The sequence below is a fragment of the Glycine max genome, chromosome 5 (genome assembly GCF_000004515.6).
Source record: "Glycine max cultivar Williams 82 chromosome 5, Glycine_max_v4.0, whole genome shotgun sequence".
In the NCBI taxonomy this organism is placed as follows: Eukaryota; Viridiplantae; Streptophyta; class Magnoliopsida; order Fabales; family Fabaceae; genus Glycine; species Glycine max.
In genome coordinates this window covers 41224157-41251972 of record NC_038241.2, presented here as the reverse complement: position 1 = coordinate 41251972, position 27816 = coordinate 41224157, and the positions used below count along the sequence as shown (strand labels likewise).

At 31.5% G+C, this 27816-nt stretch overlaps 3 protein-coding genes across 7 annotated transcripts; all 3 read right to left on the bottom strand.

The window, feature by feature from the left end:
* Positions 1 to 1711: 1711 nt before the first annotated feature.
* LOC100808632 (uncharacterized) lies at positions 1712 to 2509 on the bottom strand. The gene has a single exon (XM_003525201.5). It carries the CDS (start codon positions 2414 to 2416, stop codon positions 2024 to 2026), a length of 393 nt encoding a protein of 130 aa, XP_003525249.1. The 5' UTR covers positions 2417 to 2509; the 3' UTR covers positions 1712 to 2023.
* A 5329-nt stretch (positions 2510 to 7838) lies between these two features.
* On the bottom strand, positions 7839 to 10889 carry LOC100808107 (plasmodesmata-located protein 6). Its single transcript, XM_003525200.5, has 3 exons — positions 9825 to 10889; positions 8325 to 8450; positions 7839 to 8221 (listed from the first exon to the last, which is right to left on the bottom strand). The coding sequence occupies exons 1-3, from the start codon at positions 10549 to 10551 to the stop codon at positions 8211 to 8213; spliced, it is 864 nt and encodes a 287-aa protein (XP_003525248.1). The 5' UTR covers positions 10552 to 10889; the 3' UTR covers positions 7839 to 8210.
* A 10821-nt stretch (positions 10890 to 21710) lies between these two features.
* On the bottom strand, positions 21711 to 27490 carry LOC100527089 (putative ubiquitin-conjugating enzyme E2). 5 transcript variants are annotated; one of them, XM_041015182.1, is made up of 6 exons: positions 27285 to 27488; positions 25106 to 25245; positions 24421 to 24546; positions 24221 to 24347; positions 22506 to 22569; positions 21711 to 22082 (listed from the first exon to the last, which is right to left on the bottom strand). In XM_041015182.1, exons 1-5 carry the CDS (start codon positions 27310 to 27312, stop codon positions 22511 to 22513), a joined length of 480 nt encoding a protein of 159 aa, XP_040871116.1. In that variant the 5' UTR covers positions 27313 to 27488; the 3' UTR covers positions 21711 to 22082; positions 22506 to 22510. The 5 variants fall into 5 exon arrangements, with proteins under 5 accessions (XP_040871116.1, XP_006579375.1, XP_006579374.1 ...); XM_006579312.4 differs by having other exon boundaries at positions 21711 to 21971; XM_006579311.4 differs by having other exon boundaries at positions 21711 to 21951.
* Between the last annotated feature and the right edge of the window lie 326 nt (positions 27491 to 27816).

Genomic DNA, 27816 nt, shown 5'->3' with positions numbered 1-27816 from the left:
GAAACACCTATAGGACATGGCAATTTTTCACCTAACTTAACGTATAACTCGAGGATCGACACATAACTGAAAGTAGGATGTATACAAAGAGACTCTCTGATTGTGTTTCTTAAAAGTATTTTTCATTCAATAGGTGACAGTAATTCTTCATAATAAGGACCTCTTATTTTTAAATTCTGATAGCAAATCTAAAATTACATTCTTAAATATTTGATTGAGTTCCTTCCACTGCAAACCAATACATATTTAATATGCCATGTCTTGAGAACATTTTATATAAAGTTGTATTTTTAAAATTTAACGGATTAATTTTGTGCGCAGCGGTTGCTTAAATTATTCATCACTTTAGTATATAATTTTTTTAAGTCAATTCATTAGTAAAAATCATAAATACATTGCATTAGCAACTGCTTTTCTGAATGACGTAGCAGAAAAGTAGAGATATTTTGATGCATATAAACTTGTTTCTACAAAAAAAAATAAAAAAATCTGTATATAAATTTAAATATGAACCACCAGATAGAAAATAAAAGCGAAAAGAGGAGGGAAAACCATAAAGAAACTGTAAATGCATGTTTGAATTAAAGTTTAAAGTTTACAAACTTAGGTTTGTAAAAACAACCCAAGTTTTGCTTCTGCAAAATTAAATTTCCAACCAAGTGCAACACATACTTTTGGAATAAAATAAAGTGTCACCAAAATGAGTTTATTCTCTAAACTGAATTTGAAAAACCAACCTAAGTTATCAAGAGATGCAAGGGTTAAGCATTTTATGATAAAAGAAAACACTTTTCAGATGTATAAATCAAAAGATTACTGTTTGATTGGATTTATAAGAACGATAATAATCTTGCGAGGCTTCCATCCGATGTAAGTAATTAAAGTTAATCTAAAACTTCTTTAAGTGTCCTATTCAGATTTGATATTTAAGAAACGTTTACAGAAGACACGAAAAAGAAGGCAAAAACAAGATATTAAAAGGGGAATAATAGGAGCCCAGCAAAGGAATATCGCGGAGAATTACATTTAACAGGACAAAGCACTTGAACAGAGCAAGATTCTGCTTGTTGCCTCACCTTCAGGATTAGAATCTGTTCACTTGGTAAATAGGCAAACAGAACGAGGAACAACCATATAATGTGAGACCCAAGACAAGTAGACAACCCAATCTCCAAAAGTTCAAGAAAAGAAGATTCAAGCAAAGTATAAAACACGCAAGCTAAGTTGAAATATCACTCTAATCTCTATAGAACTATACTAACACCCCTCATCAAAAGTACGGAAGAGTCTTAACAATTAACATTATACAAGTTAGATAACATTAACGACTTTATAGAGTTCGTTAAGAGAATTGCGGTTAAATCTTAAAACTAACAGAAATACTACAACATTATAAGAGAATTTAGTAGGCAGATAAACGATTCAATAATGAACCTAAAATAGAATTTGGGGCATAATGAACCCTAATACTGCAGAAAGGGATTGAGTTCAAAAACAAGATAAAAGAATTACGTTAAGAGAAAATCTGCTTACATTAACCCCTGCTTTGTCAGGTTATCTATTCTTTATTCAACCATGCAATGCTAGAGATCCCTTTCCCTAATTTGACAGCTCTATGAACTTGAAAAGAGAAATTGATAGCAAGATGCTCGAACTCCTTATAACTAAATAACCGGATTCAATGCACGTCTAACTTAATGTGCTGAAGTTGTTGACAATCAACAAATTGAGGTTGAAATTTTGATAATTCTCTTACAACCATGTCAAATTTCAAGTAACAGAACAGACTTCCAATACGGGCATTCTCACGTCAATAAACAGCAATAACAACAAATCATAACAATGCGCAAAATCAAAGTAGCACTCAACAATAATCGAAACGGTGTTTTGCTATGATATAAGAGAACGACGAGGTAGACACAACAAAAAAGGTGATAGAAATAGATGGTTCCTAAGACAAAGAAGAAGACAGAAAGTGGAGGTGTATATCGGAGGGAAGGATGGATGGAATAACCGAATTATCTCAATCGCGATTCTTGAAGCGTTGGAGACGCTGGTTCAAGTTGTCGATCCTGACGACGAGGTTGGTGACGGAGTAGAGGAGCCAGTAGAAGAGGAGAGCGGCGGCGATGAGGAGGGCGTTGCGCTGGCTCTTCATGATGGATTTCTGGTGGCGAAGGTGCTCCGACGGGGTGCAGGAATCTGCCTCACAACTTGGACGAGTCTCGTACTTCCAATATATGTCCATGAGAAGGAACAGACAGAAGGGAACAACCGAGAGGAACGGCTTCAGCAGGTTCCGGGTCACAGCGACCAGACCCTTTCGGAGAGCGTCCAGCCCCGGGATGGTCAGGAGAATGACCATTATGGCCTCTGCGGCCGCGGCGTACCCTAGCACAACCCACTCTAGCGCCATCAGATCTCTTTTACTTTTCTTCCTCCGCACAAGCCTTTTATATCCCACCGCTTCGCATTTCGATGTAACTCTGACTAGACACGTGCACACACCTCCTCGGCTAAGTTAAGTAACCGCGTCTTTTTTTTTTTTTTTTTTTATAATAATACTCTCGGGCATTTTCTACAAACTCGGGCTTTGGATTAACTTTCAGTTTAATTATTGCCTATTGGGTCCAATTTGAAGAAACAGAATCGATTTGGTTGTTTCTTCTTATACCTGTTCCAAAATATATGTTTGATATATTATGGATTAATTGATCTGGAATGATACATGTATCATGGAAATGAATTCTATAATGTCTATTCCGTAATATTTCAAACACACATTCCGGAACATGTATTCAAAGAATACATTTTCAGAATACTTGTATCGTTGATTCATAACGTAAGGTGACAAAGGGACATAAGGATAACGTGATAATATTAAAAAGGGACTTGTTATATTCACTCTCCTTCTTTGCTTATCCACTTCCCTTTTCTAAATAAGGGAGTGTATTTTTTGAAAAATAAATTGAAAGGGGGAGTGGATATAGCAACTGCCTATTAAAAATTATGCAAAAAAGCAATAGCCCACAACATCTTAGATTTATAGATTTATTATTAAAAACCCATTTAAGCCCAAAATGAAGTCAGGCCAGTTTACGTTGATTCACCTACATTTGGGCTTGGTTTGTCCTGCAATATTCTTAGTTTGTTGCGTTCTTTACTTAAAAAAGTGGACTGAACTAATAAGTATATAAGGCCCTATTGAAATTCGGCTATGGCTATTCTGCTTGTCTGTGAATAAGATGATGATGTGGCTTAATGTTCTGTTGTCCCGAATAGACTGTTCTGGTGTTCTTAGTGGAAAAAAGCAAGGTGGTTGAGTAAGAAGTGTTTTGACTTTTGAAACAGTAGAGTAGGTGCTTGACATGCACACATATGTACAACCTCACAATCACTAATTACATGGAGATAATAATCCTTCAAAGCTTTATTTTTCTTACTACAACGCCAAATGTCTAACATTTATGGAGACCTAACCTAACTATCAATTTTTATCGTAGGTCATGATTATTATTATCCCTACAAAGGAAGCAACAAAGCTGAGCTGATTGATATAATATAACTGAGGGTTTTCTAACCGATCATCATGATTAAAATGGTGTTGCAATAGTTTTTTTATAAAGGTGTTGCAATAGTTGAAGGTAGCCTTATTCCACTCTCCCACTCGAGTATGAATTGTTCAATATTAGATTATGTTAAGTATTTACTACTGGATAAAATAAAATAAAAATGAGATGAAAATGAAGTAGAATAAAATTAAATGTGATATAGTTATAGTTTTATAATTTAAATATTTTTATAATGAAATAAAAAATAATTCTATCCCACACTCCTTAAATTTTTTTTATAAAAAGAGTAGAAATAATTACTCTATTTGATTACTTTCATTGATAGATCCGATCATAACCTTAATCTGTAGAGAAAATTGCTAAAAGTTATGAAATTTGTTTTCGTAAAAAGCGCACGAAGGTTGATTTCGGTGAAATTCTTCTTTGATTTTATAATTATCTTCATCAAGATTTGTTTTACAAAAAATCACCACCTTAGATGCTTGTGACTCGTATGATTGATCCAAAAAAAATAAAAATCCTACTAAGCACTGCTCATCAATAGAACTGTTCAACCTTTCAAGAAGAGATCAATCTCATTAATTTTTTAACCTTTTTGGACATGAAGACGAAAATGAAGGAAGAAATAACCTGGCATATCGAATATATAGCCTTTTCCCATTTCCTTTCTTCTACCCCCATTTTGTATCATTATCCAAATTAAAGGACCTGAGAAGCTTCCTGTGTTGCTCTTCATACATATGTCACGGTTGAAGGAAGATAACAACTAATCGAAAGTAGAATCTTACCTTTTCCAATGGCGCCATATTGCAAAACGAAGAAGCAAGTGTAAGCCACGTACTGTTGCTTTACACGCCTTTGTTCGAATAGACTTTTGAAAAGGTATAACATGCCAAAACTACTTGTTCTGTCATTTGCTATTCACATTATTATTATGGTAGAGTCACTCTTTTGGTAGTTTCTTCGTCAATTTCATTCATTTCCCTTATTCTCATATATTAGTTTAATTTCTTACATTAGCTTTTTAACTACTACTGAATTAGAAAATTAATATAGTACCAACTTATTAAACTAAAAATATTTTTAATTCAAGGACGAATTGATTAAAGTTGTTATCACATGGCCGAATTCACATCCATAACCACGGATGTATGTGAGAACCATAAAGTATGCTTGTGGATAATCATGGATGTTTATAAGGACCACAAAGATGTCGTTTTTTTGGTCTTCTGATTTTGAGGACAATGAATTAAGAATTAATGTTTTAAGTTTTTGTTCACCGAATTCATATAATCAAATTGTACATTTTGTTTAGATAACTATATATATAATGTATGGATTCTCTTCATTTGCTACCAAAATGTTGTAATTTGCAACAGAAGTAGGTGGACTCATGAATAGTATGGACGAGGGATGGATGTCTTTAGCCAGCTAGAAACTGTGTTGTGGATTTCAAGTTAGATATTAGTAGTGATTTGAAATTCCTAGCTATACTCTGGTTCCTATTCATCTATATGGACCAGGTATTTTTACCTTATACATTTAAATAAGGCATCAATGACACTACTCCGAAATTCAACAAAGATGTTAAATGTATTGATAAATGCAAACCATAAAGCCGAACCTATAAACAAGAAAGCCAAATCTGATAAAGCAGAAATGTACTGATGCTCGTGAAGCCAATCTGTATTGCCAACCTAACAAGTTATTAATCCAAAGTTAAAGAAGAAATTGTCATTGAGATCATATTCAAATCCATTACTGTACATGTTCTTGGCACCTTAACCATGCTGGAAATTAAAAATTAGAAGTCTACTCTCAAACAAGAGAGTAATTAAGTTAGCGGTTAACGTAGATAGAATTGTTGATAGAAAAATCTCCTATAAAGAAAATGTATACTTTGCCTAATAAAGTTCTTGAGCATCTCTCGAGACATATTGCTGGGAAAAAAAAGACTGATAGATCAAATTCAACGATTTCTTTATACTACTAATAAGACAGCTTATATGCTTCCTTGAGTATGCGCATACAAAATTGAGAGGGCAATATCCATGCACAGATTAAAGCTTAAAACCATAATTGTACATGAAAGGTGTGGGAAATGGTGCGAGACATCAATCCTCTTCTTTTTTTAAGACTTCATACCTTTTTCTTTAGTTAATTAGACAATCAGATTTGCAATATATAATACTAAAGTTTTATAGCTTTTTATTCAGTTCTGTCATACCACAATCAACCATGTTTTGTAATGTCATGCAATTAATACTACATTAATGTAATTGAAACAAACAACTACATTGACTATTTTTCTAAGTGATTTTTATGCCGGATTTGGTATTACTGCTCATACATTTTCAGAAGTATGAAGAAGAAAAGTATTAAATTCACAGCTTTTTTCAATTACGTTATTATTACAAGTTTCAAATATACATAATATTTCAAAATAAACAAAAAAAATCCTATCTTATACAGAAAATGCACGTGGAAAAAACAATTTTCTATATTAATCCATTTAAAATTTTGGTGCCTAATGCACATGAGATGCGCAATTTTACGTATTCTAATAAAAAAATTGTTACTCTAAATTCCTTAACCATTGCGACATTACTCTAAATATTTATGATTTTTAGTTGATAACTTGCATTTATTCACTGTCATGTTGCGTTTAAATTGTTACGTGAATTGATTCTATTAAATATTGGATAAAATTTAGATGAAGTAACATAATTGTAAAATGAAGAGAAGTTGAAGTATCCATTTGGCGCTATTAAAACTTTGGGAACTAAAATGGTACGATTATAATACTTAAAAGGATTAAAAATGTAATTATGTCATTTTTTAGGGGAAAAACAAAACTGACAATATAAGGGTAGGCTACATAATGTGCAACATTAAGATTCCAAATTCAAATTGGTAGTTAATTTTAAAATTTTATTATCATCCTCTTATTCCTTTTTTGATGACCCTGCTTACACTCGTCTTTACTTTAATGCCCCTCTTTGGTCAATGCAATCATTTCTTCTTCCTTATGAATTTGTTAATGCAAGAATATACAATGAACAATGAACACAACAGGATTTCATAACTTTTGTCACGTATGCCATCGTATGTCCTACATTCTGCTTAAGAAAAGAGAGACAAGGAATGTTTCCATAATTAAGATTAGTAAAGTAATGACGCTAAGTGGTGCCAAGAATTACATATACTAGGACAAAAACAAGTTTCTTTATTAAAAGCGATCCCAAAAAGCAATTGATGATGAAGGAAATAGATAAAGATGGGAAGAACGAAGAATCCGGAGGGATCTCGTGAACATTGTTTACTTATGAGGACCATGGTTCTGTAATTATTAGTACTTTATACCTATATCTAATCCATCCTTTTCTCTTAAATTAATGGCACATTGGTCCTCTTATAGTAAAATAATAGAGTGATGATGATACTTCCTTAATCATTGCAATATTATAATTTGGCATCTTTAGTATTCAATGTTTTCTTTTATCAGAAAAGCATATCCTATGAAAATTAGAGAGTATAGTGCTTCGTTTTTAGCCCATCTTCAGATTAAAATAGCTAATAAAAAGCCATTCAGGATTAGCTTCCGTAATTGAGATAGGAAGATACTTAAGTAACGATTAGTAAAACTAAAAATTATAACGACTTCTCAATTGATATAAAAAAAATGATACACATCTGTCAAAACAATGAAAAAAAAGGGGGTATCCATGTACTTAATTTGAAAAGGTCTCAAACTGTAATGTTGAAACTTGAGATTAACAGTGCTGTGCTGACTTTCATATTGATATAAGCATTGGCATCAAGGTCTGAGCCAGAGATTTTGGGTCTAGAACAGGGTTAAGGGACTAAGTACAAAATTTGCCATCCTATGATGAATTTTGAACTCATATCATATAACTTCATCGAGAATTCAGGAGGGGAGTACTTTTTCATCGGGTTGTATATTTTGATTCAACAATTTCCTTTTATTAAAAGAAGATGAAGAAACAAAATTTATAAATTAACACTTGCATGAGCTCATAGCATATCTGAAATTATTATAATGGCCACACAGGGTAAAGAAATATCAGCGATAGACAAAATGACCATGTCATAAGTCCCAAATGATAACAAACTGGGACACCGATTTGACAGAAATTTTATCAAACTTTTCTTAATCTCACTTTTTCAGATCGAAAGTAAAGTTGTTCATCGTGATTTAATATAAAAAGTAAGTAAAAACTCTAACTAATTATAACCATCAAAGGCTATCACAAAGCATGCATGCTGCACTTTTCACTAAAGTGTTCAGTATTTGTACACATCGATGGACACTAGACAAGAAAACGAATGGTCATTAGAGAGTGGAATCTTTGAGCTAGCCTTTTCTCCTTATTGCAACCCTTGGCCTTGTGTAACTTGTTTCATGGAACAACTTTTTTTTCCATAACATCTTTCTATCTATACCTTCGCTGGTGTTCTTTATATAAAGGGGACTATGCAGGAAACTTAAAAGATAAGAATAAGATCGATTGATTACAAAAAGGACATTTGAGACTGAGGGACTAAGTAGCAAAAGAGCTACCGAAAGACAAGCAAAAGCAAAAGTTCAATCTCAGTACTGTGAACATATTATATTCTTTATTTACCACCTGCATAATTCAGAAAAGAGATGATGCATTAGTGTAACAATGACAAATCAAATACTACTTAAAGAGAATACATATATATATATATGTATAACAAAAACCATACCTTTGTGCTTTTCGCAGACCTTGGACAAGAAGGAAAGGAAAACGATGATTAGAGCAACCCCCGCAATGAGTCCAATTAGTATAGCGAGTGTCTTCTCGATCTCATCATCATTGTGATTGCTATCATCTACATTGTTCAAATTAATTAAGAAAATTAAGCATCTCATGCTCATTCTCAATGTTTAAAATAAGTGTTGTAATAGTAGATACAATGAAATTTAGTTAGGTTAGTGTTACGGGACTTGTTATGCCCCGAATTTTTTTTCGCACGTGCGTTACTGCAGTTATATGTAATGTTATGAGAACTTATTTTAGTAGATTAAAGATTTATTTACTAAAAAAGTTAAATAATATAAATTAGAAGTATTATTTATTTTATTTTTTAAGATACCAACCAACCTATTTTAAACAGCACATCCATAAATTGTATTAAGTGTAATATGCTTTTTTATCCTGTTCATGCTAATTAAGGATTAGGACAAATGATAATATCATTTCATGGATCGTGATTGACTTTTCCATACATAGGATTCTTCATCAAATCAAAGCGGCACATCATCGGCAAACAGGGTGTTACTGGAATGTTAGCATACATACATATACTCGGTAAAAAAGAAAAAAGAAAAAAAAAAGCATATATACATAATATACATTTAGCCTGGCACAAAGACAATCCAATCCAAATACTTTGACGAGGCAAAATCATCATATAGATCAAGCAAAATTTTGCATATCTCCTTTTTTATTCTCCTCGTTTGCAGAGCCTAGAGAATAACTTTTAATAAAGAATGTAAAAGGAGCACTGGAGCAATGAAGCAAAATATAAAATTAAGATACAAACCTTCTAGAAAGAATAAATTAATTATGATAATCACCAAATGTTGAATAAATAACTAGATCACGTAAAACAAACTAATGAACCCATCATTGTTCATTGACACGTATAATGTTAACAGCGAGAATTATCCATTCATGCTCATGACATACAAAATCTATATGTAATGGAAATTTCCGATCTAGGACGTAAAATTGATACGTTCCAAACAAGAGACGCCTTGCACACAAGTACTAACTTTCTCCTTGTTAAACAAAGAAAAATTATAATTAAAATTGAATTTTTAAAATTTCTTTAATCAAATAAAAAACACATGTCTTACCTACCACCCTTTTTTCCCTGCAGAAACATAATTTAACAGTGGCACACAGTACACAATAAAACACATAAAATATTTACCAAGAACCAAAAAAGGAAGAAGAAGAAGTATCTAGACTAAATTGAGTTTCCAGCCACGTTGCCACACACAACAGGGTACCTTTTTGAGGTGGGAAGTAACAGCATGCAAGCGAAATTGAAAACTATTTAAGCCATATTAATAAATTAATTAGAATAAAAGAGAATTTTTTGTAAAACATATAAAGTAAAGGAAATGGTTAGTGTAAGACAGAAGCAAAGGAAATAAGGAAATGCGCGCGCGCAGGGTGAGGGAGGAGAGTGGCTTACCATTATTATTACCACGCGAGCGAGTCCCACCTTCGGAGTAGCGCGCGTAGCACTTAGCCAAGTAAATATCGGCCCAGTTAGTGGGCCCGCACTCGGTTTTCAACCGTTGGATGGCATCAGAAAGACAATCCTGGCACTCGCTGGGACTCAAATCCCCGGTGCACTGCGCCACACCCTGGAAATCCCCATACCCGCTCGTCCTGAACGTCTTATAAACCCCATCGGACGTCTGCAAATACGCCAGCACAGCGTCCCTCCGGGTCAACGCGTCGGAGGTCAACCCAACGGACGGCCCACATTTCTTGGTGACCAATGTCTTGTCCTCGACTCCGATGAAGGTGGCATTGTCATACTTGACGAAACAGCCGTCGACCTGCAACGCGCCGCCACAGGAGGCGAAGCAGAGGGTGCCAAGCTGGGTAACCGCACGCGACACGCAGCGAGAGCACTGGTCGTTGGTGAGGTCGCCGCGGCACTGGAAGAGGCCGTAGACGGCGTCGGAGGAGGCGGGGACGGTGAAGTTGTTGTAGTTGGCGAAGGCGGCGGAGTTGACGAGAGAGGTGAGGAGCGAGTTGACGGTATTTTCGTAGGCGGAACCCGGCGTGAACTTGGGCTGGGAGCAGCCGGCAAAGATGAAGGTGTCGATCGCGGAGGTTGACGGTGTTGTCATGGCTGAGAAGAGCGCCAGAAGGAAGAGGAAAAGGAGAAGCATGTTTGCGTTTGGCATGGTCTGTAAGTGTGAGAGGGGTTAGCTAATTGGGTATGTGTTGTGGAGTTTGGTAGCTTCTCTCTAGAGACTTGAGAGAGTGTGGTTATGGTCACTGCTCAGGGTTGCTTCGTGGAGAATTTACGTAAGGAGCTCACCAAGTTGATGGAAGAACAAGGTATATATCAATGTGGAAACAAAAGCAAAAGTGGAGTGCTAAATGCTCAAAGTTACTAATATTATTAATCTATATGCATATCTCTACATACTAGAATATACATCTTTTTTAAGAATATATTATTTCATGACTGACTTGAAAAAGCGGTTTGGTTTTTCTTTTTAACAAATAACAAGATATCTATCTGCTTTACGTGCGTGGAGATGTAAGATTGATATATTGATGAAAGGAGAAAGGAAAGAAAAAGAGATATAGGAGGTTTAAATATGATAAAAATATATATTTTATATTGGTAATTAATTTATTATATGATTTAATGGTAAATATTTTTTCACTTTCACATAAAAAGCTTTCTGTAGACATCCTCTCTCTTGTACTTGTTTTGAGAATATAATCAATATAAATTTAGGTTATATAATTATAAATGGTTGTGTCTCGTGTTGTGTTATACATTTGTGTGATTTTTAACCCTTGAGAGGGGTCTTCCTAAATTGTAAATTTGGACATTCGGTTCCTATTTCTTGAGAAGAATTTGATATAGATAGCAATGGTTTCGTGATTCCTCTCAACATTATAGTTGAGTTCTTGACAAAAACTATAATATTAGATATCAGTTTTAGTATATGTTTAGATTAAAGTTTGAACTGAGTTTGTAAAAATATTTTAAGTCTTATTTCTCCAAAATTGAAATTTTAAACAAAAATTTTTACTTTCAAATATATTTTTGAATCTTCCCACAAAAAAATCCAAGCATACCTTTAATCCATGAATGTCCACACCCCATCCAATTTAAAATGATAAGCAAAAGAGTTGTGGACATTTCCACTAACCAGGAGAAAATGTAGATCTAGTAATATTAAAAAATAAATGTAGGAAATTTTTTTATCACTATAATATTATTAATGTAAAATAGTCATTATGTTTTTTATGATTAATCTCAGTAAAAAAAAAAGAAGTAAATATATGTAGTTTTAAATAATTTTGTGATTATTAATTAACTTTTGTTTTTTATTGTTTATGTATAATTATATGGCTTAAATTTATTTTTTTTCTTTTATTTATACATGGGTTGATGAAATTTTTGTGATCTTGGAAGGAAGTTGGGTTGAGTTAATGGCAACGTGTATTGGTAGTATTGTACTGAGCTAATTAAGGTTGAAGTCAAAAAATGGTTAAGTGGGGCGGGTGATGGTTGACTATAAAGGCATCCAAAGGCCCAAAGGTGGGCTGGGTTTTACCTACTACTACTATTTTTTTTTATGGATGGAAGGTCACTCAGCTCAGAGTCAGTCAGAAAGTTATAACAACTACTATTTTAAAGAAGAAGAAAAAAGAAGAAATATTAATCTGGTCATCATCTTCTTGTCACTAACAAATTCGCCTTTTAAATGATTGATGATCTTTATATAAATATGACCAGAATATGTTTTTGTGAGGTTTTATATGTTCTTAGTATTCATATTTATCCACACTCGTGTTTTTAATCTTTGATGATATAAAAAACTAAAATTACACTACTTTTGATAAATATATTAAATTTTTATATGGATTAAAATCAACATTTCGAATTTTTTTGAAAACTAAATATATATTTCAGCGACCAACAGATAAAAAGCGGCACGTAGAGTTTTAGAATATGGCCATAAAAAATTGTTGAGCTTGCTATGATTTTGAAACTAAATTAAATAATAGGCAAAAGAGTCCCTAAATTAATAGTTTTGAAAGAAAAGAAAAATGTCACTAGATGGGTCCTGGCTTTATATAGAGTGAAGTTGCAATCTAAGTGCCCATCGCACTCAGCTGCATAGACCACAGTTTATTTTGCGAAATTCTTGGTCATTCGATTTTCCTCCGTTTTGGATTGAGGACAGAGATGTATATAAGAAAACTATACTTTTTCTAAGGGTTGAATTGGCCTTGATAGGAACAGTTTGTTTGAATACGACGGTGTGACCTTTAGCATGTCTGATCCCTTTTCCTTCCACAATATCATTCATTCTCGTAATTATTTGGTGTTACACTGTTAGCCCACGACTACCAATTATTAGAATTTAGAAGTAACAGATTGTTGATTCTGAAAAGAAAAAAAAATAATCATGATAAACATTCTCTCTATATGGGGTATTATAATGGAGAGAGAAATTAAAAAAATATTAATATTACCTTCTGTCAAAAAAATAATTATTACTTTTCTTAGTTCCAACTGTCTTTTTAGCACCAATTGTACTACTTTTTAAATATTTTCGTTAGTGTCAATATTAAATTTTGTTGAATAAAGATATGGTCCATTCACACATGTGTGCTCAACCTTAGTTTGGGCACCTTTTTATGGAAACTTTTGGTTTGTGCAGAATATATATTTACTACCCAACTGCCGTGTGTTGTGTACAAAGCGAAAGAGGAAGATATGTACTTCATTCAGTTCATTGTCTTGCTGTGAGGAAGAGAATTGGTTATCTTGTTGGCCATATTCTTTGGACAATTACCTCATCAAACCTTAATTAATGTTTGATTTTGTTACAATTTGGGTTTATGTTCAACTCAATTCCGATTAAGGTAAGGCTAGCCCGAATGTTATAAAGACAACATTGATTGTATTTTTAGTTGATAGGATCTCAAGATAACCCCTAATAAGAGTGAGTTAATAGTAGATTTTTTTATGGTACATTGAGGAAAGACTTAATAGTAGATATAAGATAAGTTCTGACTATTGCTTAGTTTAATTTTACAAAATAGGCTTATAAAATAAAAATGATCACAACCTTATAAAGATAATATTAGTCATGTCTCTAATCATAGTAAATCTTTCCAAATTTCTTGATTTCAAGACATTATATATTATTGACATTTTTTAGAAGTCCGCGTCCCACTAACATATTAAATTCATGTTTGAACAATAATTTATGACACTAAAAAATAATCAATACTAATAAGGCTGAGTTTAACTGATAGAGTTAGTCTTTATAACTTAATAAATTAAGGATTGAATCATCATTAGAAAAATTATTTATATTTAGTATCTAATTATATCTCAAAATATAATTGTCTTAAAAAACATTAGCATAAACAAAATAAATAATAATAATTATGTTTTGCTTTTATTATAATCTTAAACCTCAATATCTGAAAGTGAAATTCTTATTAATGTAAGTTAAATTTAAAAATTAAAATCATTTTAATGTTTTTTTTTTCAGTTTACAAAATTCAAACAGAAGAACAAGAAAAATTTTGCTGCTTAGATCAACTTTGTTGGTTAATTTCTATATATATGTCTGGCTCTATTGTGTTGTGCAGTTTGTTTCAACTATTTGTTTTCTTTTTGCTTTAGTTCATTTTTCTAGTTTAACAAGTTACGATTTTTCTAGTTTATTTTTTTACGTAAGGTATCAATGTGGTTGGATAAAAAAATTCAATAAAGTGATGGTCAGTCAAATTTTTTAAGAAAAATTAATTTTAAATAAAATAAAATTAATAAATATTTCAATGTCATGATAACCTAAAAAAATCATAATTTACTGGTTCATAACATATGTAACAAATTTGCAGTGCTATATACGTTACATTCCATTTACGGAGTTTAGCTTTATACGTGCAATCTTATGAAAACTGAAAACTCTAGTCAGACAAAAAATTCTTATATTAAGCTTTAAAAGAAGAAGTTTCAAGTCACGCAATTTCCATCATTTTCTTCAGGAAACAAAAATATATGGCGGAGGAACACACAGCCTTCATGATGCTCCAATTATTAAACCTACGGACAACAATCATAGAATCTCTCGATCGTTTCTACTATTTTATTTTGGTCCATTATTTTTATAAAATGCACAATCTTGTTTAAAAGATAAATCATAATTCATCTTAATAAAATTATGAAAGGAAAAAATACATCTTAATTCACAAGTTTTAAAATTAGTGGAATAAAATTCAATTAGGATTACCATTTTATGCCATTTTTACATATTTGTGCTAATACTATAGGATAATATATCTTACACAAGAAAATACACATTGTATAGTAAATTTATAAGAAAAATATAGTTGTATTTGCGCGATCCCTGAATCATTGAAAAAAGAACTACATGAAACCTAAAATTTTATTTGATATCGCAAAGATTATATATAAAAGGGTTTTTCAAAAGAAAAAAATTAATAGAAAATAAAAATTAACATTTCCCATCGCATTTGCTAGCTGGCAATCAGGCTGGGCCAGAGGACACAGACACCCCGTGGGTGAAGAAAATTATTTGAGGTAGATGGAGATGTCGTTATTCAATTTATGCTCCATTCCCATTTTCACCAAGCTGTTTGAGATATTAGGTTGTGTTGGTTCGTCTATTCAGTTAGATCCTTTAATTTCAAGTATTCAATAGTTTTCTTTCAGATTTTAATTATGATAAAGGTGTAGTTCCAAATGCTGCAATTCAGTATTTTATTTTTTAAATGCATTGCTTCGTTTTAATATTTCACAACGCTTTTTCTAGATATTAATGGATTTAATTTAAACCCATTCATAATCTAAATATATTTTATATTATCATTTAATTATATAGCATATAGCATGTATAATAAAAATATTGACTTAAAAATTATGATCATGTTAATTTTTAGTCATCAGTTATTCGTGTAAAAGATTTTACATTAATAACACATAAAAATTAAAGTTGATATTATTTGGATCCGGTTAGGTTCAAATTTTATTATTTATTTTTATTTAACACAACACATGTAATAGAAAAAATCAAGTTCACCAAGCTCATTAGAATCGATCTAATAATAGAAAGTTTGAATCATTTATATGAGATCCTAAATTTAAACCTCATTCTTGTTATTGTAAAATAAATAATCAACATGAACAAAAAGTTGATAATAAGTCTAGAGCAGAGGGTTCACCCACAAATTTTAAAGAAACATTTTTTTAGTCCACAGGCAATTGGGGACATGGGACGTACACAGATCAAAATATGATAAACATGCGTTTAATTTTATAAATTAAGGAGAAGGTGTACTTAGATAAATAAACTAGCTAGTGAATATCGAACCCATGTGTTGCAAGCTAAAATTTAATATCATAAATTGAAACACAAAATTATTTAAACAGAAGGGAGATCGTGATAGTCAAATTGAAATATAAGAAATATTTTAAAATAAATAATTAAAAATACTATGGGTTATTCTTTAAAAATAAAAATACAATGGGATATTCTTTAAAATAAAAATAATGTTGTGGGTTATAGTCTTTAAAATAAAAAGTACAATGGGTTTATTCATTAATATAAAAAATACCAGTAGGTTAATTATTCTTTAAATTATTATGGATTTTTTTAAATGAGAAATAAATTAAAATATAAAGATACTATATTGTGTTTGGAGTGAAATAGAGGGAAAGAAACAATTAGAAAAGAAATCATAATGATAGAAGTAAAATAAACAAACAAATAAATAAATAATTGAGTAACAATAATGTGTTGTTTGGACGAAAAAAAAAATAAAGAATTAAAAAAATCACTTTACTTATTTGGATAAATACAAGCGTTGGTGAAAATGAATAAATAAATAATTTATATAAATTTTATACTGAATAAAAATTAAAATTAACTAAAAAAGGATTAATTTTTTTACTATACAATTATTTTTCTGAACACAAAATTATTTATTATTTTATATGCTATGAAAAAATTTAAAATTTTAAGAAAATAAAACAAAATAAAAACAAGGGTATATAGTCATTTTCATTCATGATTGTGTGGAGCGCTAACAAGTTCGTTCTCGAAAAATAAAAATTCAATTTTTAGTTTCCGAAAGTGAAAAAAGTGTGACAAATCTATTTATCTGTTAACTTTGATCCTTTATCGTTAGTGAAAGAGTCTATATGACACATTCAGAAATAAATTTGTCAGCACACTCTACACATTCACAGACGAAAATGAATATTTACCAAAATATAGTTTAATTTTCCTCTTTCCCCCTTTTAAAAAATATGAAAACAAACATAAGTTAGAACAAATATAATACTAAGCATAATATTGATTAATAAGTATAATCTATCTATTGTTATGAAATTTTTGATGTGATAGTATCTTACCCAAAATATAATACTCTAACAAAAATATACAACCATTAAGTTAATCTTTATAAAAAAATTGATACCTAACTTAATTTTGTCACTATTTAATATTGTCAGAACACAAATTTCAAAACAACAAACATACTATGCTTATTAATCAATATTATGTGTTTGTTCTAACTTATATTTACTTTCCCACTTTTTTAATTGACTATTGTAATATTATGCTTATAACGATTAAAAAAGAGAAAAAGATGTAGATTAAATTATATTTTAGGTAAACAGTCATTTTCGTCTCTAAATGTGTAGAGCGCTGACAAATTCGTCCCTAGATGTATCACGTATACTCTTTCATTAACGGTAACGGAAGAAAGTTAACAGATATATGGTTGTCGCACTCTTTTCACGTGGACTAAAATTTGAATTTTCATCTTTTGAAAACGTATTTGTCAAACGCTCTATATATTCACAGATAAAAATGACTATTTATCCTAAAATAACTATTTTTGTCTAACTCTCTTCTCACACAAATAGTGAAAATTTAATAGTTTTGTTGATTATTTAGTAGAGATATTCAATGTGTACTTTTTACTTTTTTTTTTAGTATAGTTATAGGAAATTATAAAACCTATCGATCATTACATGCTTTTGTAGAATAAAACTTTTAGAATTTTATAACTTGTTTTACAATTAATGCATAAGGCACGTACCGCAATTGATTGATGTTTACTATCGATAGATTAACTGAAATAAAAAAGATAATTTTATGTCTAAGTATTAATGTTAGTTGTGCTAATCCTATAGTTGGTAAAAAGCATATCGTCATTGATACCAAAGAAACAAATGTGAAATTTGCTAGAAACACAAGGTATTGCACAAAAGAAGCATGGAACTTAAGCGTGACAAATTCTTACCAGAAGCTACGTACTATATTACAATAGCTAGCTAGGTTGATTGGACAAAGACATTTCTCCGTCCGTCCAATATACGTTGGAGTGAGAAGCTTCGTAGCTTGAACTATATGTCCTCCTTCATAGTCAATTAAACCCAAACTTGGTAAGCAAAGCAAACAAAATTGATTGATAAGGATTAAACTAGCGAGAAACTCTCATGCATATGACTACGAATAATAATAAATTTAAAACACCTGCAGAAGAACGAAACCATCTTAAGTTCCAACATTGGTCCTCAACCATGTGATATGCTTTTCAATATTATGCGGGGCATTCACTCATTCGTCTAAGTTAGTATTCCACAAACTAGACAGGATAAATTAAAGTCTCGATTTATAAACTGAAAAAAATATATTTTTTTTCTGTATTTTGGTTCCAGAATTTAATTAGAATGACAAAAGGTCACAAACACGAGATACCCAACCATCACAGTCCACAGGAATGATACAGTAAAACAGACGGAACAACACGTCTCCTTCGGGGGACAAATGAACTTCCCGGAATAAACTTTAATTTTGGACAAATAAACTTTATAAATATGTGTCAATATGTGTGTGTAAAAGATAAAAAAATCAACCAAATAAGTACACATAATCAATTATTTGATATTTAGATAAAAATAAATACTTTATGTATTGATAATATATAAAAGTTTTTTTATTATTTTTAATCACAAATTGTCATGTAAGTCTCTTTAAAGAGTTCATCTCAATTGATTAAGAAGTATACATGAGTTATTATAAATGTCTTGATACGGTCTTTAATTCCTACAAATTTTAAAAAAAGTTATTATGTATGATAAGTTAATTAAAAATAATTATTTTTAAAATTATCTTAAGAATGATCATAATTAGTTGATAGTATTTTACATTTAATATGTATAAACTCTTTTAAACAATTTGACACAGACTTTAAATTGTATGATTTAAATATAAAGGAGCAGAAGTTGCAATTTAATTAAGAGAGCACTAACCATGCTTGCTGTTTATTTATAGATGACACAGATGCAGAGGCTTGTATAGTGAGAGATAGTGAAAGAAAGAAAACATGGCTCCCCTGATCTCATCCCTCTGCCTCTGTTTCATGGAAAAGTTTCATTACGTATTGCAATTTCCACCTATCAATAGCATGAAAAGAAGAGAAGCGAACCACCAAAACAACTTCAATTATTTTGTCCTCTTTTAACTTGTCGGGCAATAAGAAAATTTATTTTTATATTTCCACATAAGAACAAAAATAAGAAAAGAAAAGGCGATCAATTAGTGGCATAGACTTATATTTATGTTGTTATAAGTATTACGTAGAACCCTCGAACAACATACGAAAGTAGGATTTTTGTGGGTTTTTTTTATTTGTATTTTCATTTTTACTATTAACCCTCTGATCCACCAAGAAAAAAAATAAATAATTAATCTAAAATTTGATAGGAAGGTAAGTAAAATTTTATTAAGAATTTTTTCTATTGCAGATTAAACTTAGATACTATATAAAAGATCTAATTTTAATTTTAACACACTAATCACTTGTGTTTCATTACTTGACTATTTGCATTTCCATTATAGATGTAGTATTAGATTCATTTTCCAGTAATCAAATTGAACAGCCTTACTATGTAATATTTTATTGAAGTTTATGCGTTTTAAATGTTTTTCTTTGCCACAAAATTCAATCTCCATTTTTTCTTTATAGAACTTTTAAACTCAAGTCAACCGTCAAAGAGTTGGTTATGCTGGTCTTTGTGAATTATGGAGAAGCAAGATAGTACTATCACTATAGTTAGTTCGAAATTTCATCACCTTAACTAGTCAACATAATAAATTCTGCAAACTTAATTCAAAAGCTATATGATGAGTAATTAGTAGTCAATTATATGGCTTTTTGGGATTTCCAATCTTACGTCTTACTCCGTGAAATTATTAGTACTTTCATATGAATCCGTGAAATTATTACTTAGAAAGTTTGCTCCAAACTCTGAGACCGAATTTCCCCTCTCCATATAGAAAGATTTCCATTTTCAAACTTTGGAATATAAATCCCAATTAACAAAATGATTTTGCTTTATATTTAATTAATATAAGCTTGTAGTTGAATAAGATGAAGTTGATTGATGCCTACGTATCAAGCAAGCTTCCATTATTGACTAAATAGAAACAGAATTCCTTCAAACCCGTCTAAGCACAATCTATATATCTGGTCAAGTCGTTGTATGAAAAATGACACATTAAATACATCTCTTTTTCCCCCTAGCTCAAATAGTAGTAAAAAAGAAGGGTGTTTCAATGATTGACTATATATTAATTAAACATTCGACGTATTGTTTAAGTTTCTTTCTCTCTCACTCTGTGGCACACATGGTTGGTGGGTGCAGTACACATTCACATTGGTAAGGAGTGTGCATTGGGAGTTCCATCAAAGGAAAAAGAAAAGCGAAAGAGCATTGGAAGAGAGAAGGGAAGGTCACCTCAGGTTCAATAATGAAGGGCATAGGTTTCGCTATCTCTGATAAAATATTTTGTTTACATGAGAAGTTATGAGGATTGTTGTCTTTGCCTTGTGATGTGCCACCACAAGAACACATCACTACAACTCTACATTAGGCTTTCTGCCTCAACTTCCGACCAAAAAGCCAATTTCATTTTGCCCCTACGGATAAGGTTTTTGCATGAATGAGTTATACCATCGCACCGAATGGCTTTACCTTTACATGAATAAATGCGACCAACCCCATTTGGTTTGTTAATCATGGTCATTAGGGTATTTGTTTAGTAACTAAAACATAAATAGTGTAATTTGTTGTCTCCTAATAAAAATATTTATATTTAAGTTTCTTAACTAATATTCATAGGATACTAATTAACATTTTCTTTATACTAATACTACACACAAACTACATGTATGGATATGGGAACACAGAGACAAATTATTGAAAACCCCATACTGCTTATTGCTAGCCATATTACTTTGCATTCACCTTATCCACATGTCAAGTTGCCATTTCTATCTTACTCATTATTGTTATTATTTCATGTCCTAGTAAATGTTCATCAATGTATAGTGCACCAGCCATAACAAAGTTTTAAATACAATACCCAAAACTTGCTCTCTGTATAGGAGAAAAAAATTATATAAAAACCACATGTGCTGTATTAATTTCTTTTGTAAAAAATGGGGCCTAATTTTTTTGTGACTAAAATTAGCATTCACCCAATTAAAATTGTATCTCGCATCAAATGCCAGTTATCTTTATAACCTGGCGAATTAATCAAAATCTTCCATATGGATTTATCCCAAATAGAAAGTGGAGTTTACAAAATGAATGGATGGACATTTTTTCCCTTTCTCTTTTCTTCTGTAAATTAATTAGTGCTGTAGACAGCTCCACATTCGTATCACTCGTACCCATAAAGACTCGTATACTAACGTGTCCCTGCCACTCTCATTATTCATAATGCTTGGGGAATAAAATTGACAAAAATGTCTTCTTGCCCATATGATCATGTGCTGCTTCCATCTTCACACAAAATAAATGGAACAAAATTTGCACTATACTATGATTCGTATATCGAGTTAGATGAATCGTAACGCGATTATTGTAATATCAATGATCATATTATCTTATTATAATTATACTATATATATATATATTTTTTTTTTTTTTCTGACCAAGATTGGTTTATGATATTAATACTATTACCTTCCGCTTTATGTCTTCTGATAATAACTCACTCTTTCGCTCTTTTCCCTCAATTCTAATTCCTTAACTACGTAATAGTGTTTTTTATCAATTAAGTCGTTTCTTTTCACTTGCAACAATTTTTCATCAGTCTCTTAAACAATGTTCCCTGACTCACATTTTTCCTCTCTCTTTTTTAGTTCTTTAACTTCAATTCTCATTAACATCTCCACCTTCCTTTTTTGTCTTGCGATAATGATTGCTCGGACATTACGAAGTTAACCATAATTATGTTATCCATAGATCAAATAATTTTATGGATTGAATTTTACTTGATTGTCTATTGTCTATGCATCCAACACAGCCTCCTCTCCCACACCATTAGCCAACAATGTAGTGAAAATAATTTGAAGGTCTATATGGAAATGTAGCATGTTGGATTGTCTGCAATTATTGCATTTTGAGGGTTATGATGCAGCTCAAACACCACTTCTTCAACACCAGATCTTGTTGCTTCCACAAAACAAAACGCAGCCGCAAGATCCAATTCCTTCTGTAGAGAACACATGCATTCTACAACTCCCATCAAAACAAAACCCTCATCATATTTAAAAAAAAATCTTCTTTTGACCTTGCAATTCTAATCCATTCCATCCCATATTTTTCTATCAATTCAAATACAGCCTAAAAGATAATGAAAAATAAGAAATATAATCCTGAAAGATATTTTAAGATATAATGATTAATAAAAAAAATTATATTCTAACACTTAATATAACCTAATTGTCATATGGTAAAAGCACATGATATTTTGGAAAAGAAGTTGGAAAACAATTCAATGATAAATTGAATGTTATCCCACAATATTAGGATCAAAGTGTGCATACGGTTCACACCTACACAGATGAATGTATACACACTTCCAAATTAGAAACCACAGTAAAATCAGCTTCAACACGATTGACTATAAATTTTCAAGGATTCGTAGTCGCTCTTTAATTGCTCCATGTTACATAAGCGAATGGTCCATAATTACATTTATAAATGAGTTAACCCACAAAAGGATTATCTATTGAATTATTTACATTATTATTCTTTGGTTCTCACCTGAATTACATGACACAACATCTCAGAGCAAGCCCCTTTTGGTCAATCCTGCCATCTTCATTGCCTAAAAGTCATAACACACGATTCAGCTTCATCTTACACTTTACGATTCATAGGAGAAATGCGAATCTTCTAACAACCGACTACAAGTTTCAACAGTGTCATATCACAGCAGCTTATAATCTAGTCAGGGACGGATCCAGAAACTTATTAAAGGGGGGACTAATTTTTTTTTCAGCAATTGTTTAAATGTCTAACTTTAAATAAGTAATAATTTCTTTAAAAAATATTTACTATTTTTACACATAAAATTGAAATTAATTTTTATTTTAAATGATAATAATCTTTAAATCATCATCATAAAAACAATAAACACACAATTGTTTAATACAATTTTATTCTAGTTATCACTTCAACTGCTTAATCATAAAACAATTAATTTTATACTAACTAACCTTAATAATTATTATAATAATAACAGATAATTAAATTTACACAATTTTACATTGACTAACTTAAAAATATATATCTATATACATGAGAAGTGCCAAGGAGGGGGCTGCCTGCCCCCCTTTCCATCCGTCCCCGAATCTAGTCATCACAAGCTAAAAGCTAGGAGCCTAGGAGCTTAAATTTTTCATCCAGTTAATGCAAGCTTTCTTACACTAATTCAGTGACATGCTTAACTTACTAGTGTTGCAAACTAAATGGGATTGGATTAAATGACACCAAGTATCAAATTTGGTAAAATGAAATCTGTAATAACGATTTTTTTAAAGGATTCTGTAATAATGTTTTTATCAAAAGTAAATTCTATCAACCCAACTGTTGAATTATGTTGTATAAATGCAATGACCATAAAAATAAAAGTTTACATGAATTAGATATTCATAGATATGAAATCAAATTGTAACTATTTAATTATATTTTAAAAAACATGTTAAAGTTGAAATAAAGTGGGATGATGAAATATCAATTTTTTTACAATACATGACAATAGAGTGTGGGTGTGTGTACTTCAACTTCTTTTTTTATGTAATATCATGAAAAAAGATATATAATGCTTTTGTAAATTACCAATATATAAATTTATAGTTACATACTGATCATATACATTAGGCACTGAATCGGTAATTTTTAGCTAAAATACTTGTCAAACATTCAAGTCTATAAATATCAAATCCTGGGAATACCCACACTAATGCAGTGTCTCAACTCTCAACTAACAACAAGGTGTCTACAAACAAAAACTCTTAATAAGATGACTAACACAGAACAATCCATTTGAAAATTATATTCTTGAACTATTCTAAGAAGTTAAATGCTGAATAGCTCATAAGTAATCAGGCACGTCTTCATGTTTTCAATTACCTCATTTCCAAAGCATTACAAGCTCAACAGGATCAACAATCTCAATAATCTTTGACAATTAATATTCAATCAGATAACCCACAGATACATAAAGTTCACATCCAATAACTAATCGATAGGAATATCCAACTAAAATTCAATCACTTACTTATCCAACAGATACAAAAATTTCACATCCAATAACTTATCGATATGAATATCCAACTAACTTTGTACGCAGTCCATCTAAATTGTAGAAAAAACTAAATTTGCAGAAAAACATAGCAATAGATAAAATAAACTCATAAAGATGAAATTATAAATAGACTAACAAGTAACAACAATCAGAAATAAGATTGACACACCTTCAGGTGGCTGAGCTAGCTTCCGATTTTGTGGAGATATCATTTCTTTCTTCAATTGCATCAAAATGTCTTCCATTGTACACTCTCTTTGCCAATTAGCAAGCATAGGAAACAAATGTGGCTCAACCTGGTAATTTAGATATTTATAAGTTCAAATTCAATCACAAGTACAAGGAATCCTTAGTGAAAATGTTACCTACCACTCCAGTTTCTTGGTTGACACAAGTCATGTTAATCCTAGTCTGAAATCTAACAGTTGGTGGATTGTCTGGATAATCCTTGCCACAAAATAATTTCAGCTGGTATATACGCCCTTCATGAACAGTCTGGTAAGAGAACAAGGTGGACAAGAAAAAATCATCATATCTGCATATTGTTTTGGCAGACACTACTGGTTCCACTTAACAACTAGAAAGCAGTACATACATCCTTTGTATGGAATTAATTTATTAAAAAATACTAGTGGTGATAAAAGTAATTCAGATAATGACAGAGTAAAAAAGTATCTTGGAAAGATGATATGGATTTAATTACTTGGAAACATTAACCTATATATTTTAAACCATGCTAGCTCGAATTACATGGTTCCATAAGAAAAAAGACTCCAAAGGAAAATGCTATTGCCCATAAGGTCATGACCATTTAGTTGCCAAAGCAATGTTCTTGGAAACCAAACCCCTGGTACCCACCTACCTCCCATTCTGATTGAACTATAATCAGTTCCAAGATGAGATACACAAACACCAAAGTTTGCTAACATAAGTTAACAAGGATGAAGTGTATTTTTGATAAAACTCATAAATTTCTATAAAAATAGTAAGTTCTACAATTTTGCAAAGAGGTTTTCATAGTAACACAATTTTTCCAAAGAACAGGACAGCTTACACCAGGGGGGCCAATAATAGTCCCAGTCCAGGACTGCATGTAGATATCATCAGCATCATCCATTCCATAGCTAACAGTTCCATCTCCAATTCCCTTCTCACCTCTCTCAAGCTCTTCCAATAATCTGAAGTTCCTAGGAACTACATACATAGACAAAAAAAGTTTGACAAGATAGGTGCCAATTACAAATTTAAAAAAAAAAAGTTACAACAAAAGATGAACACAATCAATGATAAGTTAAATTTACAAGTAAATTGGAAAAAAGGGAGCATATGCAAAAACATTAAATTGCATCATAACTTGAGCATATATTTGGTCACTTCTCAATATCTGAGTTCACATATCCACTATGATTGATAAAAGGAGAATGACTGTATCCAAATACTGTCAATTTTAGTACCATAGTTATTGGCCCAATGACAGCCCAAAAGTTGTTGGTCTGATTTTAGATCAAGTGTGATCAAGCTGGGTTGGTATTAGCCCACACGTGATCAAGCTTGCTTGATTTCAGCCCAAAAGCAAGTGGCCCAATTTCAGATTATTAATAATAGCCTAATAGGTCCCTATTCACCTGCCTGAATCTAGTCTATTGTTCCTTCAAATCCAATAAAAGAAAGAACCAATGTCAACACAGAAATCCCATTAACTGATCTTTAGAAGAGTGACAATTTTACAGTACATGTTACACAAAACTATGTTTAGCTGAATAGTTAGGTTTCATCTTCTTGCTCATCATATGCCGCCAGCACCACGAACAGCACATTCTTCCCCTGCTTCATCTCTGCAACTGGCAAATTTGTGTGCTCTCATTTCCTCCTTTTTTCGTTTTTGCAATTGGATGACAATTCCTCCATTCAATGTCTTTATTTTTTTTCCTCATATTTCATTAAGTTCAAGAAGTTGGTTCACCATTTTGCAAGATCTAAATTGCATTCCAGATCACAAAAGTACCACAATTTAGTTTTGAAACTTTGCTATATAGGACAAGGGTGGTAGGAGCAAATTTAGCAACTATGATGGAGAGAGTAAATGTGACAAGAAAAGGAAAGATTTCAAAGAAATAGGATTTGCCCCAATCACACATCCTCCCAAAATCGAAAGCAAAACCATTCCCCAGAAAAGGATAAAATAACAGGTGTAACAACAAATATAACTACCAAAAACTGACATGTGGCATGCCACCCATTCTAGTGTAGGTCAAATAACTACTAATTTTCAATAACACAGGTCCAAAGGGAAGCATCAACAGATTAACCAATAACCACTAAGGAAATATTTTTAGACACCAGATTCCCAGGGCCAGTCTAATCCATCCGACTTCAAAAGTCATAAAAGACATTTCCTAGCAGACTTGATCCCTCCTATAATCTCCTGCTCCTGACCAAAGAAAGTATTTCATAATCTCCTCCATCTTTTGCATCACATCCCCAGAATAAGTGGATATACAAGTTTGTAAATGTAATGACAATTTATTTTAAAAAGATTGAATTTTATTTTTATAAAATTAATAGAGAATTACATCACCACTTTGACCCTCCAGTTTTTTCCTAATTTTACTTCCACTCTACTCTTTCAATCTTTGTATTTAAACTATTTCCTAACCTTGCACACAATTGTGAGCTCATTCAAATATAGTGCCAGGGAATGATGCCAAAGTCAGTGGCATGGTTAAAGGACAGAACAACAATGCTGCAAGATGCAATTAAATATAGAGAGAATATGCTAGAGCATGGTGCCTAAGTTTCCACACTAAGTAAACTAAGCAGCAAAGAATTTATGTACAATCTCAGCAAGGAACAACACTGAAAAAGAAAATATATTCGCTAATAAATAGGAAAAGAAAAAAAAACTCAAAGCTCATTATTACACACTACTCTTTAAAATCAAAGCTTTTTGGCTTTTTTATTTTTTTGTTTTGTTTTGCTCTTGCTGTTTGTTTATCATACCACTAATTTGTGGTTTATCTTAACAATATAGCACAAATTCCACGCAACACAGTAACAACTTCAAACACAAAGCATTTGTATCATCATTATCCATATACAACAGTAATTGTAGACTCTATCCAGAACAACCAAAAACTCATAATTATAATTAGCGAACCACAAGAGTAATTGATAGAGAGAAGGAAAAAAGATATTAGGAAATGAAGATGGATGTGAAGAGGTTGAATACTGACCGACGACAGTGGAACCTTCAGAACCCATGTTTGAGGGTGAATTGGAATTGGATGGGGGTAGGGTTTTGGAATTGAAGAGAGAGATAGAAAGACACAAAGTAAGAGAGAGAGAGAGAGAGAGAGGGGGCGTGAATATGATCCTGAACAGACGATGACTGTGACTCAACTCAAGTCTAACAGCTGTTCGCAAAAGTAGAAGGTCTGTTACACTAACACTAACACGTACCAATATATATAAATTAAATATAATAGCAGTACTACCAACAAAGTTTAATCAAACAAACTCATCCATTATTTCCGCTACCGAATGATTCTGATAAGTTCCAACTCACATAATTTCTTTTTACTAAAAAAAATATAATAGTAATACTTAAGGTAATAAAGTGTACCTAGCCACCTAGGCTAAGTGCATGTATTTGACTTCCAACTTCTTGAATTAACTTTTTTTTTTACTAAAAAATAAAATAATAGTAACTCACATACATTACTTTAGATTAAAATTAAAAATACATCTTTTTGGTAACCAATATTA

What these genes read in the sequence shown, in the direction of transcription:
- LOC100808632 (XM_003525201.5), bottom strand. Translation starts at nt 2,416, where the DNA reads ATGGCGCTAGAGTGGGTTGTGCTAGGGTACGCCGCGGCCGCAGAGGCC.
- LOC100808107 (XM_003525200.5), bottom strand. Translation starts at nt 10,551, where the DNA reads ATGCCAAACGCAAACATGCTTCTCCTTTTCCTCTTCCTTCTGGCGCTC. An exon ending in CTCGCGTGGTAATAATAATG is followed by an intron (nt 8,451 to 9,824) that starts GTAAGCCACTCT and finishes TGAACAATGTAG; the next exon opens with ATGATAGCAATCACAATGAT.
- LOC100527089 (NM_001251598.2), bottom strand. Translation starts at nt 27,312, where the DNA reads ATGGGTTCTGAAGGTTCCACTGTCGTCG. An exon ending in CTATTATTGGCCCCCCTGGT is followed by an intron (nt 24,547 to 25,105) that starts GTAAGCTGTCCT and finishes TTCTCTTACCAG; the next exon opens with ACTGTTCATGAAGGGCGTAT. An exon ending in TCAACCAAGAAACTGGAGTG is followed by an intron (nt 24,348 to 24,420) that starts GTAGGTAACATT and finishes CTAAATTACCAG; the next exon opens with GTTGAGCCACATTTGTTTCC.